At 41.4% G+C, this 16,992-nt stretch overlaps 2 protein-coding genes across 2 annotated transcripts in view; both read left to right on the top strand.

Annotated features, from left to right (window-relative positions):
- Positions 1-236: 236 nt before the first annotated feature.
- tex26 (testis expressed 26) lies at positions 237-2,515 on the top strand (the record flags this gene model as incomplete). Its single annotated transcript, XM_084467276.1, has 7 exons — positions 237-249; positions 361-445; positions 519-681; positions 1,312-1,456; positions 1,686-1,880; positions 2,111-2,272; positions 2,379-2,515. 7 exons carry the CDS (start codon positions 237-239, stop codon positions 2,513-2,515), a joined length of 900 nt encoding a protein of 299 aa, XP_084323402.1.
- Positions 2,516-3,670: 1,155 nt separating this feature from the next.
- The window catches only part of wdr95 (WD40 repeat domain 95), a gene marked incomplete at both ends in the record, with an annotated part of 20,645 nt that continues 7,323 nt past the window's right edge, over positions 3,671-16,992 (top strand). Inside the window, 15 exons of the mRNA XM_084467275.1 lie at positions 3,671-3,732; positions 4,335-4,482; positions 5,655-5,708; positions 8,119-8,348; positions 8,743-8,835; positions 8,937-8,982; positions 9,112-9,158; positions 9,758-9,875; positions 10,047-10,116; positions 11,240-11,480; positions 11,600-11,705; positions 11,797-11,948; positions 12,162-12,264; positions 12,589-12,695; positions 15,205-15,284. Of these exons, the coding sequence (XP_084323401.1) occupies positions 3,671-3,732; positions 4,335-4,482; positions 5,655-5,708; positions 8,119-8,348; positions 8,743-8,835; positions 8,937-8,982; positions 9,112-9,158; positions 9,758-9,875; positions 10,047-10,116; positions 11,240-11,480; positions 11,600-11,705; positions 11,797-11,948; positions 12,162-12,264; positions 12,589-12,695; positions 15,205-15,284 (1,657 nt within the window). The remainder of the gene's footprint in view (positions 3,733-4,334; positions 4,483-5,654; positions 5,709-8,118; positions 8,349-8,742; positions 8,836-8,936; positions 8,983-9,111; positions 9,159-9,757; positions 9,876-10,046; positions 10,117-11,239; positions 11,481-11,599; positions 11,706-11,796; positions 11,949-12,161; positions 12,265-12,588; positions 12,696-15,204; positions 15,285-16,992) is intronic.

The raw sequence follows: 16,992 nt of genomic DNA, 5'->3' as shown, positions 1-16,992 counted from the left end.
GTTCGCCGGGGTAAACTCCGCCGGTGGTAGCGTACAACTCAGATCTGCTCAAATATACCTGAGCTTCACAAATCAAGATAGTAGTCTTCAATCGTATTGGCTTTGTCGTTATCCTCTTATATACAGAACCGTGCCATCAACGTGAGCGGCTGAATTGGTGGCTTTCTCTTTTAATCGGGACGTGATCCTGCCCAACACGAAGGTCATTATTTTTTCCAACATATTTGAAAGAGACCATGGCAGCCAAGGGTAAGCATAGGTCAAACTTATTAATATTTCACACAGTTAAGCCCATAATTTTCCCCAAATCATCAGCCTTTTATTAGACTAAATAACACAAAGTATGTTTGTTATTTTCAGATAAGATAGCCCTGTGGGACCCATATGAAACCTCACACAAAAGAGAGTTTTTCTACCGGCCAAGCTCAAACACTGAGTTTACACTGTAAGTGTCTTTATACCAACATCACATGATACTAAGTTGGTGCACATGTATTAGTCTTTTTGTATGTATTTAGGCCAGCGACCTCCAAAACGTTCAGAGACTGCTATTCACCATCTGGACCTGTGGGTCCATCTGGTTATAGTGAGGACTTTTGCTGGAAAGCTGTCTCTAAGCCTGAATGCATTCGAACAGGATCGGCCTCAGGACAGAGGAGGAACAATCCACATCCAAGTCAGGTAGATTCTGTCAAATCAGTAATTGTTAACGCTTCAAATTATGAATTAACCATTAATTAACATTAGTTATTGCAGTAATAAACATAAACTAACACTGATTAACAGTTTATTTATGGTGTCGTAAGCGTTTACTTATGGTGTTTTATGTTAGTAATGGTGTTCAGTTGATCTGTTCTGTTTACAAGCTGCTCATAAATAATTGCCCCCAGTAGGATTAATAAAGTTGTTTTGATTTTGATTACCACAGTTAATGGTGTTCATGTTAATTAAGGTATTTAGTTATACATTATTTAAAAGGGTTAGGGTTAACCCTAGCCCACTAACCCTAACCTCTGAGCTAATGCTTTTTCATAATGAATATTACTTCATCAACTAATGTTAATGGTAATGGTAATACTAAAATTTATAGGAGATTCATCAGCTAAAAGTGAAAATATAAATAAGGAGAACCTTATTTATTTGTTATCTGTCGTAGGAGGATAGACATGTTCAGATGTTCATATACATATTCAAATACAGGCACCACAGGTAAATAACAAGTCTTGAGTAAAGTTGACCATGGGGAGGTTTTAATGGAGTATTCAGTGTGTGGCTCCATGGGGATGTTTATTCACTCTGTCTTTCCTCCAGGGCTTCCTTACGTGGAGGCTGTCAAAAGGCGCTTCGCAGAGCTCTGCAGGGGGGAGCAGATTCACATCTGAAGAGGAGATCCGGAAAGCCCTGACAGCGCAATACTGTTCCACCTACCGCACCGACTTCCTGGGCCCCTCTCAAGGTAGCCACCTCACTACCACCTGGCATGGGGCACACAGAGCTCACTGGAAAATTGACTGTCTTTTGACTATGCCCAGAATCACAGACGTCAACCATAAATACAAGTGCAGACATAGAGACCCACAGCGTACGTGGCTATTAGACTCTTATTATTATTATTATTATTATTATTATAATTTAGGCTTTACTGTTATAACTCATCATTTTTCCTCTTTCGGCCTTTTGGACAGGAGCTGATCACATAACTTCCTATAGGGAAGCTGGGGTGGTACCTCTACGCAGCAGGCAGCAGGATCCTCACTGGACTCACACTGAGATGAGGGACAATTACTGCCGGCCCAAGCTGAAGGACCAACTGCAGGACAACCGGTGCGTTACTGCCTATGGCGGTAACGCATGCCATCGTGTGCACTGCAGAGGAATAGGTACAATACACTTATAGTTACATGAAATACAAACAAAAGAAAATACATTCATGACATTAAGCATTTTTGCACATGAAACTGCGACAAAAACTACATTTTGACATCTTGCTCCAAGATGACCTAGAACCTTTCTCCTGGGAGTCCAACACACTCTTAACTACCAAACGATACTGGCCCGTAACCATTGGAACACATCGTTGGTCATCTACATTTCTGTCTCCTCTTTGCAGTACCAACCGTTGTCCAACGGCACATACGCGATCGACACGATGTCTCGGAGCTGACCACCTATGATACATTCTTCGGAAGGAAGGCCTCTGTTGTCCCATACGTGCTCAAGGCTTTACAGCCACAGGAGCTGCAGCAGTTATGCAAAGTTCTACCTGAAAAAGGTCTGCTTGATTCATACGATGGTAATCCCTCTGTGTGTGGGGGGCTGGGGTCTTAATTTTCTCATTGAGCTAATGTGTAATTGTAATTTTGTTTGGATTTTTACAGACACAGCACTCATGAAGAGCTTAATGAGTAAAGCGGCTGGGGGTCCGGATGCGAGGAAAGAGAGGAAACTTCCCGTGGTCACAATGCCTGCTTCGCGACCGCTGGAGTGGATATCGAGCTGGCCAGGCCCTCACTGAGCCATTCCACACTACTTTGGGAGGAATACGCTTTTGTGACCATAAACCTAATGAAGAGGTCTTTGTAATGTGGTCACTTTCGTTTTTCTGTGTTCATTAAAACTCTTCCAAAAGGTGTTATGCATATATACACTGTATGTCCATCTGAGTGACGACATCAAAGTAAACGCGTCTTGCCTTTAGACATAAACAACTGGCTGTTCAAAAGAGCCGTCCAGTTTAGAGTTAACCGACCATGTTCTCAAGATCTAGGAGGCCAACTGTCTTGGTTGGAATCACATATGATCACATATTTTGTCCCTATTGTTCAGGAGGGAATATCAACTGTCTAGACGTGTTGATAATGTTGATGTGTGTGGAGGGCTACTAAGTGCTACCATGTGTTGGCTCCTAACCTCTGAATTGGTAATACATTCTGTTTTGGTTCTGTTTTTTAACAGTTTTTACACTTTACACTTTACACTTACACTATAAAAGTGCTCGTGGTTAAAAACGTGATGCTGGGACACAGCCCTTAAATTCCATTTTTATTTCATTGAATAGAAAAAATCAACTACGGTTAAAACAGTCTCAAAGGGCTTAACAGACCATATATTTGACACCCCCCTAACCCTTGCCCCCCAGATGTCAGATATCGACAAGATTGTTATCAGTATGCAACATGCAAAGTATTGCATGTTCTTCCCATCAATAAATATATAAAACACATATTTGTCCTCCATTGAAAAATAATGCATAATGTCTGTTTGTGCACCACTTTTCCTAAATGTTTGTACTCAAGCCTTCTAAATTACTTATTGTACATTTAAATGTGCATAATGAATCGTGATTATTTATACTGGCCAATTAAACTGGAATATATGAATATGTGCGCCTAAATCAGTCCTCACTTTTTATGCTATGTCAAGGGTGACTTCAGGGACATTGCTGAAGGCTGTGTTTCTGTGAAGGTGGACTTGTTCAAACAGGTCTCCAGGTTACTAGAGGGAGAAGCGTGTTTTCCCTGGTGTAACCTTAGCACACGTATCTGGTAACCTGAGTGAATGAGCCCTATGGCTTTTCAATTGTCTGTTTGGCACTACGGAGTGAGGGAGAGACTGCATTATACTTAACTCCTCACTACAGTTGAAGCTTAAAGATAGAACGGCTACGAGAATGCCTGTGGGGAAAAGAGACCGTCCTTCCTCAGCATCAGGACGGATAGAAACTGTTCCCAGGTACTCTACTTCCCTTTTGTTTTTCAATTGTTTATCTCTCAACTTCTCTTTATTAAGAGATCAAGGCAGCCTTCAATCAAATCTTCTGTTATCTGATATCATTATACTCTTTTCCATCCATGATATGTCTTGGATATGTGTAGAGAGAGTTTTGCCATTTTTGTTTCAAAGCAGATCATTCCAGCTATGAATGTCTAAGCTTTACAACATGTTTACAGTTGTCAAGGCAATGTGGAGGAAGCCATTCTGGAGACCTGGTTAACCTGGGACTAGATGTTAATCACAAAACACTGCTGATTACATGATAATAATAACAACAACCACAAGCAATAATCATCAACAAACATGTGATAAACCATAACACACCATAACACCTGGTTTAGGGCTTTCATACTTCATATGAAATACAAATAAATACCGGTTAACTATATTCCTATAAACCATAATTAAATCATAATCATCATTTTATTTTTGTTCATGTCAATTGAACCCATTTATTGAGTGAAGAATACAATAAGCATGATATCCTGTAGCTTCCTCTCTGAGCTTGGGCGTCCAGAGGAGAGAAGCCCTCTTGGTCCAGGGTCCCTGGGAATGCCCAGTGGCCCAGAACAGCCCCCAGAATGGATGCAACGGGAGCTTCTGAAACAGAACCCACGCAGGCACTCCCTTCACCTGGGAGAACAGGCCCTCGGGAGGACAGCACTGTGTCACCATGCTGTTCCAAACCACACATCCCACGACCTGGAGGTACTGTTTCTGGAAGAAGTCGAGTTTGATATGTTTGATGCCGCTGTGCTGCTTTCCCTCCTGCTCTTTTCCTGACTTGTAGCATAGATCATAGCACCTTGTGTCCTCTTGGTGTCGCCAGAGAGCCGGGTTAGGTTCAGCACAGTTGGAAATGCCATCCACTCTTTCTGGCTCGAATATGTTACAGGATAGCCTATAACTATAAGAGTGCAAGTAAAATAGTTAAATACATACTTTTAAACTGCTGTCGTACAGGTCCAACACATTACTCACACTTAAAAATAAAAAGATACAAATTAAATTAAAACAAGTGGGGCCCATTTATTAAAATACATCAGTTATTAATCACTACTCTGATTAGCTGCAGTAGTGGGAATGGTTTGTTCTGACCTTGGCAATACTGAGCTCCAAACAAGCTCTTTGTCTATGATCCCAATCATCGGCCAAAACCGAAATGTATAAAATAACCTAATTTCCAATTAGCTAAATGATAGCCAAACAGCAGATGTGTTGAATGCCAGCTCACCCCTTATTTGATACAATGACCGACTCCTTACAAAGATAAGGGAAATTGGTTTTGCACAATGAGTCTACATGCCCTTTTGTGGAATGAGAAACGAGTAAGGGGGATTTGAGACTATTGGATGAAGGGATTTCAGGATCTAGACTCCCTTTTTGTGCGCTGGAGTTTATCACCCGTGATCAGCCAATCATCTTCCTCGTTATTCCAGTGACGACCTGAGGCTGTGGTTGCAGCCTTGAGAAATCAAGCAGTTTATTATCATTATTTATTAACGAGCAATATCAACGTAGCCAGAGTCTGCTTCGAATGAAGTTACGAAGAGAAAGCTGCCATTAAAAGTGGGTGACAGTGTGGTAATTGATGTTGATTTCAAGCTGGTGGATTTTGTACTCCATTAACCACTATTATTATATTTTTATTTTATTATTATTATTATTTTTTTTACCTTGTGTTGTATTTCTAGAGTTCACCGTTTATTAACTGCCTGGTAAGTGGTGTGGCATGGGTTTGAAACTAAAATAAATGAGGGAGTGTTTGTTTGTTTGTGTGTGCGCCAATCGTTTAAAAATGAGTGGAACAAATTCATATTGTTTGTTCTTCGTATCCTGAAACCCGTACAATAACACTCATTAATGTGTTTTCTGATTAGATTGACCAGAAGGTCTCTCTTGAGAGCCTCCAGAGGCTGAAGCTGGCGTTCGAGGTATGAGTTCCTTGTCCGCCTCACACTGATTATTTTACATCAATCAGCATCCTCTTCTATTTGTTTATTTATTACTTCCCATTTTAGCGAGATTGCCTTTTTTATTGTATGCTATGACTTGAGGTGGAATAAGGGGGCCTTTGAGTGCTTTTCCTGCCGATGATTAGTGGACTGTGTTTACTCCATGCGTAGGAATATGAAATGGACGGTTTAAGGTCTCTAGATGAGAGGAGTTTTGGATTCATATTGAGGAAGTGCTTGGGTCTGCACAATACAGTAAGAGAACATCATGCTCATCACAAAGTCTGTCATGTATATTTTTTCATATAGTTATTGTTCTAATACTGCTAAGATTCTAGCAGTATCTACTAAGATTCTACAATTATGTATTATATATTTGTTAGTTTATTATACATATTTATATATTTTATATTTATTTATTTTATTATACAACACTTTATTTGTTGATTATTGTTCATTCTTTGATTTAAATTTTTAACAGAGCAATTCACAGATTCAAGACTTGTTCATGAAGATTGATTACATGAGGCAGGGGAAAATTGCATGGGTAAGTTACAAAATTATCTCAGACATAAAAGTGATAAAGAAAAGTGGTTAATTTATTGAAAGCTAACAAAGCACTTTTCCTTGTTTGCTAAACAAACACGTGTGCGCGCGCACACCCACACACACACACACACACACACACACACACACACACACACACACAGGGTGGAGATGAGGCAGGATGAAATGTAGCTGTGTTTCTTCCTCCTTTTTGTTAACCATATTGACCGTGGGTGTTGGTGTTGTGCTTCAGTCAGGTCAAACTTTATTTATAAAGTACATATTGTATGCAAGCATCTGAATGCTTCAAATAAAGTCATTAAATCTAGAGTGTGAGGCTACTCCAAATCAGACAATAAAAGGGAAAAACATTAAACATGCCGTCATTTTTTGGCATAAATGGAAGGCACTAACTAAGTAATCAAATATGAAAAAATGTGTTTACAGAAATGTGTGAAATATAATGATTAAAAAAGTATAAGAGAAAAAACAAGGTTACATTTGGGACACACAACAGATGGGCAGACATTCTGTTCAAAGAGAAAAAGCTTATACACCAGATTTCTCTTTCAGTGTGTGAAATAGTGAGTTTAGGGTTTGAGGCTAAAACGCCTGTTCCATCAAAGGAGCTGTTAGCCATTGTGTCATTGTTCAAACTACCTTCGTTGTTGGCTTCGAATATAGTATAGCTGTGCTAGCCAAGTGTCCCCCTACCACTTATCAAGCCAATGGCATCCATTCAATAGCTCTCTGATGGAGACCCCCCCCCCCCCCTCCCCTCCCATACTCCCACTGAGAAGGTTTTGATGTGGGTGACAGTCCACGTGTGCTGGTTTACATTTGGAGAAAGGGTAATCCAGATTTAGATCTAGTAACTCAAGTGTTGTTTCCATTCAAATGCCAAGAGGATGGAGTCTTATCTGTACGCACTCTGGCTACAAGTAGGTTGGTTAGGGTTTGTAAATGCATGCCTGAACACTTGCTTGAAAGTCCACATTCGCTGGTCTTGCTTCGGAATTTAACAGACTTTAGTCAAACAGATTGTAGGCTACTTGTCTGTAATGTTGGGTTAGCTAAAATCCTGCTCATTGTCTCTACATGCTAATTAACTATTTGATGTTCAGAGATGTTAAGCACTCACTTTACTTTTCATTTGAACCTGCTCTTGTTCTTATGGCCCAATCTCCTGGGAGATATTGATTCTTACATTTGGCCTTAGGGCTTTAAGCACATACTATCCTCATCTGCTCACAGTCAGCAAATTCTTTATTGGCCTACTCAGTTTATTGTTTCATATTCAGTAGTTCTCTTTGCATGATCTCTTCCCATCTGAAAGAGAATTCTCAGAAGAAGGCTATTATCTATCTATTATAAAAAGGTTTTGTTTTTATCTTTATATTTGTCATATTATTCTTTTTTATTAAGCCTTTATGTGCAGAGCTTATGGCTGAAATCTTTGACCAGGCACATTTGATATAAATCCGGAGAAGGATTCCTCTCTGGGACTTCTAAGATGGATTTTGAGCAACAAAGTGAGGGACGCAAATCTTAAGTCGCTTTAATTGCCCCCACATGAAGAAAAGCAAGCGAGAGCACACAAGCAGCCTGAGCCCTCTGCGCTAACCTTCAAAGACTTATTATCTCTCCCTGGAAAACCATCTAAAGCAGCCCCCAAGACACCATTCTTCGATGCTTCAGATAAATATGAATTATTAATCTCATAGATCCAGTTTGTCCGATTTTGAACATGGGGTTTTAAGAATTAGGGAAGACGATTCCCTACACACGTCCGACGGCGATTGAGCATTCAAACATGGCTTTCACTTAACCCCGTTCTTCGCAGGATGAGTTCTGCACTTACATGCAGCTGGAGTACAGCAAACGAGAGGAGTGTGCACTACGCAGGAAGCAGGCAGCCTTCTCTCTGCCGGCCAAGGTCAGGCCCTTCACCCACGGGGAACCCGTCCTGAGGATCCACACCGTTTCCGACGGCACCGTCGTGACCTTACGCGAGGACGGGTCCGTGCAGTACTGGAGCCCTGAACTCCATCTCCAGAAGACCAAAACAAGCTTGTTTGTATGTATGACTCATGCTTCCATTGGCCATGCAGCGGCGGCACACGTTCAATAAACGCATTTATTTCTCCCTCTCTCTCTCTCTCCCTCCCTCTCTCTCTCTCTCTCTCTCTCTCTCTCTCTCTCTCTCTCTCTCTCTCTCTCTCTCTCTCTCTCTCTCGTAGCACGAAAGGGCTGCGAACAGGAAGCCAAAGTATGCCACTGATTTAATTCCTATGACACAGTACAACAAGCTGATCGTTGCAACAGGGTAATGAAGCTCATTTAAATAAGAAATAAAAACTCGTAAATTTACACTGTTCACGGTGACTGGATTATGTATCCATGGCGATGTGTTCGCCCCCACATGTCACGCTGGTCCGTAACCTTTCTGCCCCACCCCGTCATCCAGGGACAGAGAGATCCGACTTTATGAGCTCTCGACTCTGGAGGCTTACTGCCAGATTGGCGGCCTAGAGACACTACCTCTGATGTTAGACTACTGGTGGGAACCACGTGGCTGCACCAGCACCCATATTTATCAAGGCATATTTTAATGTCTGAACCATAAAATATGGCCCATCTTTTATTTGTGTGTTTTTATAGCCTCACGGGAGCTGATGAATGCTCTATCCTGTACGGAGACTGCCAAGTAGGTGCATTTCCCTCCCTTGTTTACAATGTGTGCAATTAGTAGTATAAATAAATAAATAATAAAGAAATGTTATCATCTTCTGCTTAATTAATACTGTGTAGAATTAATCCTGTTTTTGTGGTGCAGGGATGCGTGAATATCATATTAATGTCCTCCGTAGGGGAAACACTAAGGTAACATGAACATGCATATCCATATTTCATTTAAGATGGATCTAAATGACAGTGTGTTCTATCCATTGTGTCTTTGTGTGTGTGTGGTTTCATATAAATTTTAAAACAATTACTTTTTTTTTCAACCTTTGCATAACCAATTTCATCTAATTTGACAGGGAGACCTAGGCAAAAAAATCAGCAACCCTAAAATAAAAATTATATCATACAAGCAATAAAAGACAAAACACCATGAATAAAACACAAGCTGTGGAAAACTATGATACATTCACCACCATGTGCGATTCCATAAAAAGGTTTCAGTAGTTTTCCATTATGAACAACAACTCGGTCCTTTCCTTCCACAATAATGTCTTCAGGCATTTAAGACCACTGTATTTGACTCATATAGTATGACGTAATGCATACAACCCAAATGCATTCAGGGACTTTCAGGTCATTTGGAATCTATTTAAAATTGTTTATTTGGTGAAATAGAAAGGTAAAGATAGACAGGCAGACAGACAGACCGACAGATAGACAGATACCGACCGATTGATAGACAGATATCTCTAATTAGAGCCTGCTTACCATTAAACAATATATATTTTATGTGGTAGATTATGGAAGAACCTACCAAAAACAGAGAATGTGCCCACCATCGCACTGGAGCATGCAACAATGTCTTCAAACCTGACTTTTATCCGATGGAAGGTTCACCAAGACTGGGTTACAAAGGTGGTATTTCCTTCCCCTGGCCTTGCATAGAAAATGGTTATAAAATGTAACAATTATTCATATATATAATTATTTTCATTCAATATAAATATTATAATGTTTTCTTTGCATTATTATTTATAATCGTAGTAGTGTCCTCATTATATGTTCACCCCCTACTTTTCCTCTCAGGTGAAGTATTTTCCCTCCTTCTCTGCGATTGTGTCTTCATCCAATGACGAGGCCTCCTCTGTCGTCATAGGTAACCAACCAGGCTTCCGTTTTTGACTGCATACTGTAAGCAATGATCATCACCTCACGGCAAGGCATGGTCAGACATTACAAATAGCTCTGGTTATTTGTTACCATTTAGTAACAATAACATAAGGTAGAAAATGTCACAATGACAGTAGAATATTATATAAGAGTATTACATGTCTCGTTTACAGTAGTATATATATATTACAGACTAACTATGAATTCACACCGCCAATACAGTTAAAGCGGGTTGACTTGTAACCGGAAGGTTGCTAGTTAGATCCCTGGCTCGAGTGAGTCTTGAGATGTCCCTGAGCAAGGCACTTTTCCATTTACATTTAGGGCATTTAGCAGATGCTTTTATCCAAAGCGACTTCCAATAAGTACATTTGTCATAAGAAGTGAAACAATATATCGCTGTCGGCACCTAACCTAAATGCTCCTGACGAGCTGGCTGTCTCCTTGCATGGTTGACTCCGCCGTCAGTGTGCGAATGGTTGTAAGTCGCTTTGGATAAAATCGTTTGCTGAATGCCCTAAATGTGAATGCAATACAGTTGACTAAATAACATCAATCAAACAACCTAAAGTGCAGGTAGTATTATACTGCCTACGATATTTCAATAGTTGTCCCCAAGATGGTAGCAAACTAACAGTGTGTTAGCGGATCTTCAGACATTTATCATATGTCGGCCACTCTGATCTCCTCGGGTATCGAGGACATGGGTGGCGGTGGCAGTTCAGCTGCTCAGTCGTGACTGGAGATGACTCAGTTCTCACATATCTCTAACAGCGCTAGTGCGCTTATGAACTAAGTCCCGAATTTGCTATGTGGGAGGTTGCTAACGATCAGACCTCAAAGAACCGCTTTGATCCCCCCAATTTTTGGGAAAAAGGCGCAATGGAAAGCAGTCATTTGAATGGTTCCATAGTTCGGTTTTATTCTTTTCCATTCGGTTCTAGTGTGTTTCGTTATTTCATGCTCAAACGCCTTGGCTGTCACAAACACATGCAGTCTGGCTGCCGCCTGTTCCTACTGATGGCTTCGATGCAGAGCTCTCATTTCGTTGTATGTGTGCCATGACTATAAAGTGGATTTTAATCTTCTCAATGCAATGCCCTGTCCAGGCTGTGTGAAGCCTTCCACCAACGTGGAGCAGAAGATTAGGGAGATCACAGAGGGCCTCAGCGAAGGCAGGGCCAAGAAGGTCCAGCTCAACTGGACGCCCCAACCTCGGCCGGCCTGCGACCAGACGGTCTTCAACGCCTACAAAGGCGTAAAGACATATGACCTTTGTAAGAAACACGACTTGCTGGTGACCGGTGGCATGGACCGACTTGTACGCTTGTGGAACCCTTGTGTCCCTGGGTGAGCCGAGCATTCGCCCCGTCACACACACACATTATTCTGATGAACAACCCCTGAAAATGTTAAGATGAGATGAGATAAATGCCCTTCTTGGTCTTGGTCATGTCGGCGGTCAACAGGAAACCCACTGGCATTCTGAAAGGTCACGCTGCTCCTATTTTCTACCTGTGCATTTCTGCCGAGGACGGTCAGATCTTCTCTGTCTCGATGGACACCACTGTGAAGGTAGGCCACGTGAAAACCTGTCCGTTAGTCCACCTACGATATGTCCACCTTGATATGCGGTAAACTCAACATCTGCCAAAACGTGTTCCAGATATGGGATATTGAAGATCAGTCTTGCGTGTTTACCGCTCAGCCCAAAGCCAGCCTGATCCACGGTGAACTGTCTGCATGTCTGTACTCACCGTGCATGAAAACCCTCTTCATCGCTGCCGAACACCTGTCTCTGCTCTCCCTTAAGACAAGGTCTGTCTGTTCTTGGTGGTTGTCCAATTGGTTATTGTTGTTAACCGATTTAATGGGACCGCTTTCCCAACATATATTGAAGTGTTTTGAGCTAACTCCGGCCTGCGGTTCGTACAGATGACGAGGAAAGGTGTAGCACTGCGACCTTGACAGATAAGCCTGGATTTAATTAAAAATAGAAGAATGGAGTTTTTCCTTTATCTTCTGCTGAAGGCGAAGGATCCCGGGTCATGTGATAGCGTCCCATGGCGAGCCAGTGTTGTGCTGCGGCTACAGTGAGGAGCTACGCCAGGTTGTGAGCTGTTCTGAGGGCTCGGTGAGCACTCTTTGTTTTTACAACCCCCATGCTAGAGTGTACGCCTTCTGCATCTCAGACACCTGGAGATATTTCCTTCAATACATTATAGATACTGTTACACTCCTAAAAGTGTAATGGCTTGGAGATGTTTGCACTTACAGTATTTCATGTCATTTCATTTCAAGACATCTTTATACATTTAGAAGCAACTGGGTAGAATGCTTTATTCATGAGTTATATTACAATTGTATCAAAAAATGCATTATACACTCAGACTCCATAACAGCTATTGCAATTCATACTGCATTCAATGTCATGACTGAAAAGCGTTTTTGACCTCAGGTGATTAAAGTGTGGAATTTCGATACTGGACGCCAGGTCTTTGAATTCGGGGAAGCGCACGGAACCTCAGCTGTTACATGCATGACCTTTGACCCCCAAGGGAGGAGGTAGGGTATCCATGCTGAGTGCTGCGTGTCCTTTCAACACAGTCTCACCCCTATTCGTCAGATGCTTGACGATTTCCCACGTACCCTAAACGTTGTTTAACGACATCTAGGGTACCCCCTCTTCAACGACAAAAAGGGTCATCCGATAGTTTTGACCGCAAATACCTCTTTGTCGGATTTTGATGGAAGGGGTTGTTGACAGGGGGGGGGGGGGGGGGGGGGGGTTGGATCGCGGACGAGCGCTATTGCAGGCGCAATCGTTGACGGGGGGTGGGGGTTGGATCGCGGACGAGCGCTATTCATACTTTGCGGTCACGTGACTACCATGGATACCTGGAGGGCAACAAACAAACAACGACGAACAACGGCCAACCAGGGGAATTGCAGCCTTGCAGATTTCCGATACTTAAATAAATCAACTATTTAGACCATTTGTCACAAAATGTTAAAATTAGATACGAAGAGAAGATAAACATACTCGGAACTTGTGATTCATACACAGCACCCACTGATGTAGGTTATTCATTGCTTTGAAGCTGGCAAAGACTCTACCAGACTTGGAGTTTGGAGATATTTACATTTATCTCATAGAGAATCCGTCACCTTATACCGCACAAAAATTGAAAGCCTACGGATGGGTTAACAACGCTGTCGTATGGGAGGTGAAAAACAGGAATATCTTCATAATCAAAGCAAAGGTGAATGTTACTATTCCACCATCCACTATGAAATGTCCCCTTTTGTCCGCGATTACATAGCCAATGTGGTCTTATTATAGCCCGATCATTCACTAAAAAACACATAGAAAGATTAAAGCATCCATCATATGATTTCAACAATGTGTGAGGGCAGGGATGATCGCACAGTTGCTGTTAATGCTGCGCGATTTAATCTGCACAGTGGAATGAGCGCTGGGCGGAGATGTTCGCTCATTTCAGAAGCAGGGAGATTCCGTACAAAGATATATGTCTAATTTGTCAGTTTGCCATGTGTATGCCTGGCACAAATGCTCCCGTTGAACTAATCTTTCCATCATGGCGGTATTTGGACTGAGAGGAACCTAAGGACCGTTCGTGTGGTAAAACTGGCGACGTCCTGATTAGGTTACTAGGTTCGTTGCTGGAGTTTTTGCCCGCCAGCCAGTCGTTGTGACGTCACGTGCAAAGTATGAATTGCGGGGGGGGGGGGGGGAGGTGGTTGGATCGCGGACGAGCGCTATTGCGGGCACGAGGGCACTCAGAGGGCACTTTTTATTCTCTTTCATTTAATTAATATATTAATATAATATATTGTGGACAGTATGGGTACACTAGACATAAATGGGAAGCACACTCAGGAGGAGGAATGACCTCTCACACATGATAACTTAATTAATTGTTTCAAATAACATGCCTTGTTAAATCAATGAGCTTGATGGTTTGCTTTCACAAATAGGTTATAGGCTGTGTCACAAAATCTGTCCATGTGCATCTCTCAGGGTGACGTGACTAGTAGCCACCAGACAGGGATTAAAAACAAAAAGGTCAGAAAGGTCAAGTTCAATACAAAAGTAACTTATAAGTCTAAACTGCGGAAAATAGAAAGATATTCCAACGTGAATTTTGAAGGACACCTTAGAATATATATGTTGTCTATTTCCTAGTCAGCGGACCCTAGATTACAGACAAAAACAACACAATTGACGGCAGCTCAGTTGCCGCGCTTATTTCATTAACGTGGTTTGGAGCAGAGCTATGAATGAATGTTATGTTACGTTGAATGTTTATGTTTGAACTCATGAAGTCGTTTGCAACGTGGAACCTAGAATAAATATGTTCGGGGGTTTGTTCAGAATATTGTGCATATAACGTGTACATGTATTAAATGCAGGATATATAAAACAGAAAATAAAATAATGGCCAGGTCGTGTGGTCGATGGGAACCATAGCGCTATAGAATCCTGCGCTGCCTGCCCTACATATTTATATATGTATTTATTTATTTATTTAAGAGCGGTAGGTGTTTTGCTTTACATTGCAAGAGAAAATCTTGTGAGAAACTATATTTTCACATCACTTGCCCGGAAGTGTTCTCGATGCGTTCTCGATGAGTCCGTTCTACGAGGATCGTTAAATATCCCAGGATGCATTTCGCATTCCCATGTTTTAAAATATTAGTATGTAAGCTATAATAATAGGCTATATATAGGAACATTTTACAAATATAACAAAAATGTATGCCTATTCATTCAAAATTTTGACATACTATTTTAAAATTAAAGAGGCTGGGGTTTAGTTCTCATATTAAAAAGTGCCCTCTGAGTGCCCTCGCGCCCGCAATAGCGCTCGTCCGCGATCCAACCCCCCCCCCCTTTTCGTCGTTGAACGACGAAGAGGGGGTAACCTAGACATCGTTAAGCAACGTTTAGGGTACGTGGGAAATCGTCAAGCATCTGACGAATAGGGATGAGACTGTGTTGGTCCTTTTGACTAGGATAGAGGTTTTCAGCTTCCCTCCTCGTTCTATCCAGACTGATCACCGGTGGAAGAGATGGCTGTCTCAAGATTTGGAACTTCAACAATGGCCAATGTCTGAAGATACTTAAAAGGGGTAATAAGTGTTAATTAATTAAAAACTCAAAACAAGCACGCATTCCTCTGATCAGTCAAATATGTAAAAAAAAAATTGCTTTACTTTTGATTCTGTCTAACTGCCAAATTAATCTCATTAAAATGTTTCTTTCAGAAGGTGAATGCAAGGAAATATGTGACTGTGCATATCTGACAATCCACAGAAATGTGTAAGTAAGGATGTTGTCTGCAGCAGATAGCCAGAAAGACTGACATCCACTGTGAGTCTTTATTAATTATGATCTTTTCATTTTGGTTTTCGTTGAAGCTATGTGATATCTGCTGGCTGGAACCGCAAGATTGACATTTTCCCTGTGAGTACAATAGAAAAAACCTCCTATACAGCATATTAGTTATTAAACATCTCATCCCCTTCTGATTTAATGTCATTACTACTGCTAAAATTGATATTATTCAATTTTAGCAGTATTATTGATATTATTATTATTATTAGCAGTATAATATATTATTATTATATTATACTGCTAATATTGATATTAATACTAATAATTGTATATATAGCACTGTATAACCTCTATGGACACTCAAAGTGCTTTCATATTGATGACCTCCCCCACTCACACTTACTCGCTCACACTCATACATGTTCAAACAGCTCATGGACACATCCCCCCTGCCCCCCCCACCCCCCCACACCAACATAATTTCTCTGGTGGAATGGGAGCTAGCTGATGCCATTGCTAGTGTTCCCCCCATAGCTGGGTTCTCCGGATATATATCACCTCACACTAACCTTAATCGAATGACACGCCGCATTAGGACCGCTCATCTACTGCAGTCCATTGAGGCTTCGACACCCCACCGCACACACACTCTCCTCCTCTGTCCCTGGCCTCGCTCTCTCAGACGGCGCTCTCTCAGTGGGGGCTTAGGTTCACACACCACACACACACACACACACACACACACCACCTTCCAAAAGATCTTTGTGAAGGATGTGACCTGTGTGTCTGGTGTGCAGAAGAGCGCATTTTTATGCAACTTTGGGGAAATCATGCACTCCCCTGTGCATTAATTTTTGTACAAAAGATAATTTGTATAACAAGAACGGCTAATGTCGAAGGGAAGTCATAATGTTGCTGTTGTTGTTGTTGTTGTTGTGAGTGTACCATTGTGATGTTATGCTTGTCCAGATTTGATGATAATCGGTTGAGATGAAGGGATGATTGAGTTATATTTCTATATTTGAAGGACTCTCCTGAGGACCCCCATCTGCTGACAAGCCCGCAGACGGCCTGGCCCGATGATCTGGTAAATTAGTACCACATATCATTACAACAGTTGGAATGGATTCATATTAAGATGAGTGGACACCATAGTAAAAAACATTTTACGAATTAATCCTTATAAAGTACAATACAGGACATGAATATTGACCTTGATTTGAAATCCTATTTAAGCTCCTATATATACAAATCTTCATATATCCTTGTTTTGTGTGTGTGTGTGTGTGTGTGTGTGTGTGTGTGTGTGTGTGTGTGTGTTGAGTTTAGCTTGACAAAAACTCCTGCCTTGAGTGGACCATTACCATGGTTCTGTCAGGATTCACTCAAGTCATATATTTATTTATTTATTGCATAAAGTGGTAATATAATTTAGTTTGGTGGTATGGTTCCACTTTTTTCTTGTGCTCCCTGCTCAAGGATTTAAAGCATGACATATAGATG

This window comes from Micromesistius poutassou, assembly GCF_964030765.1.
Source record: "Micromesistius poutassou genome assembly, chromosome: 4".
Classification (NCBI taxonomy): Eukaryota; Metazoa; Chordata; class Actinopteri; order Gadiformes; family Gadidae; genus Micromesistius; species Micromesistius poutassou.
The sequence above is the reverse complement of the archived record's forward strand: the minus strand, read 5'-3'. Positions and strand labels throughout refer to the sequence as shown.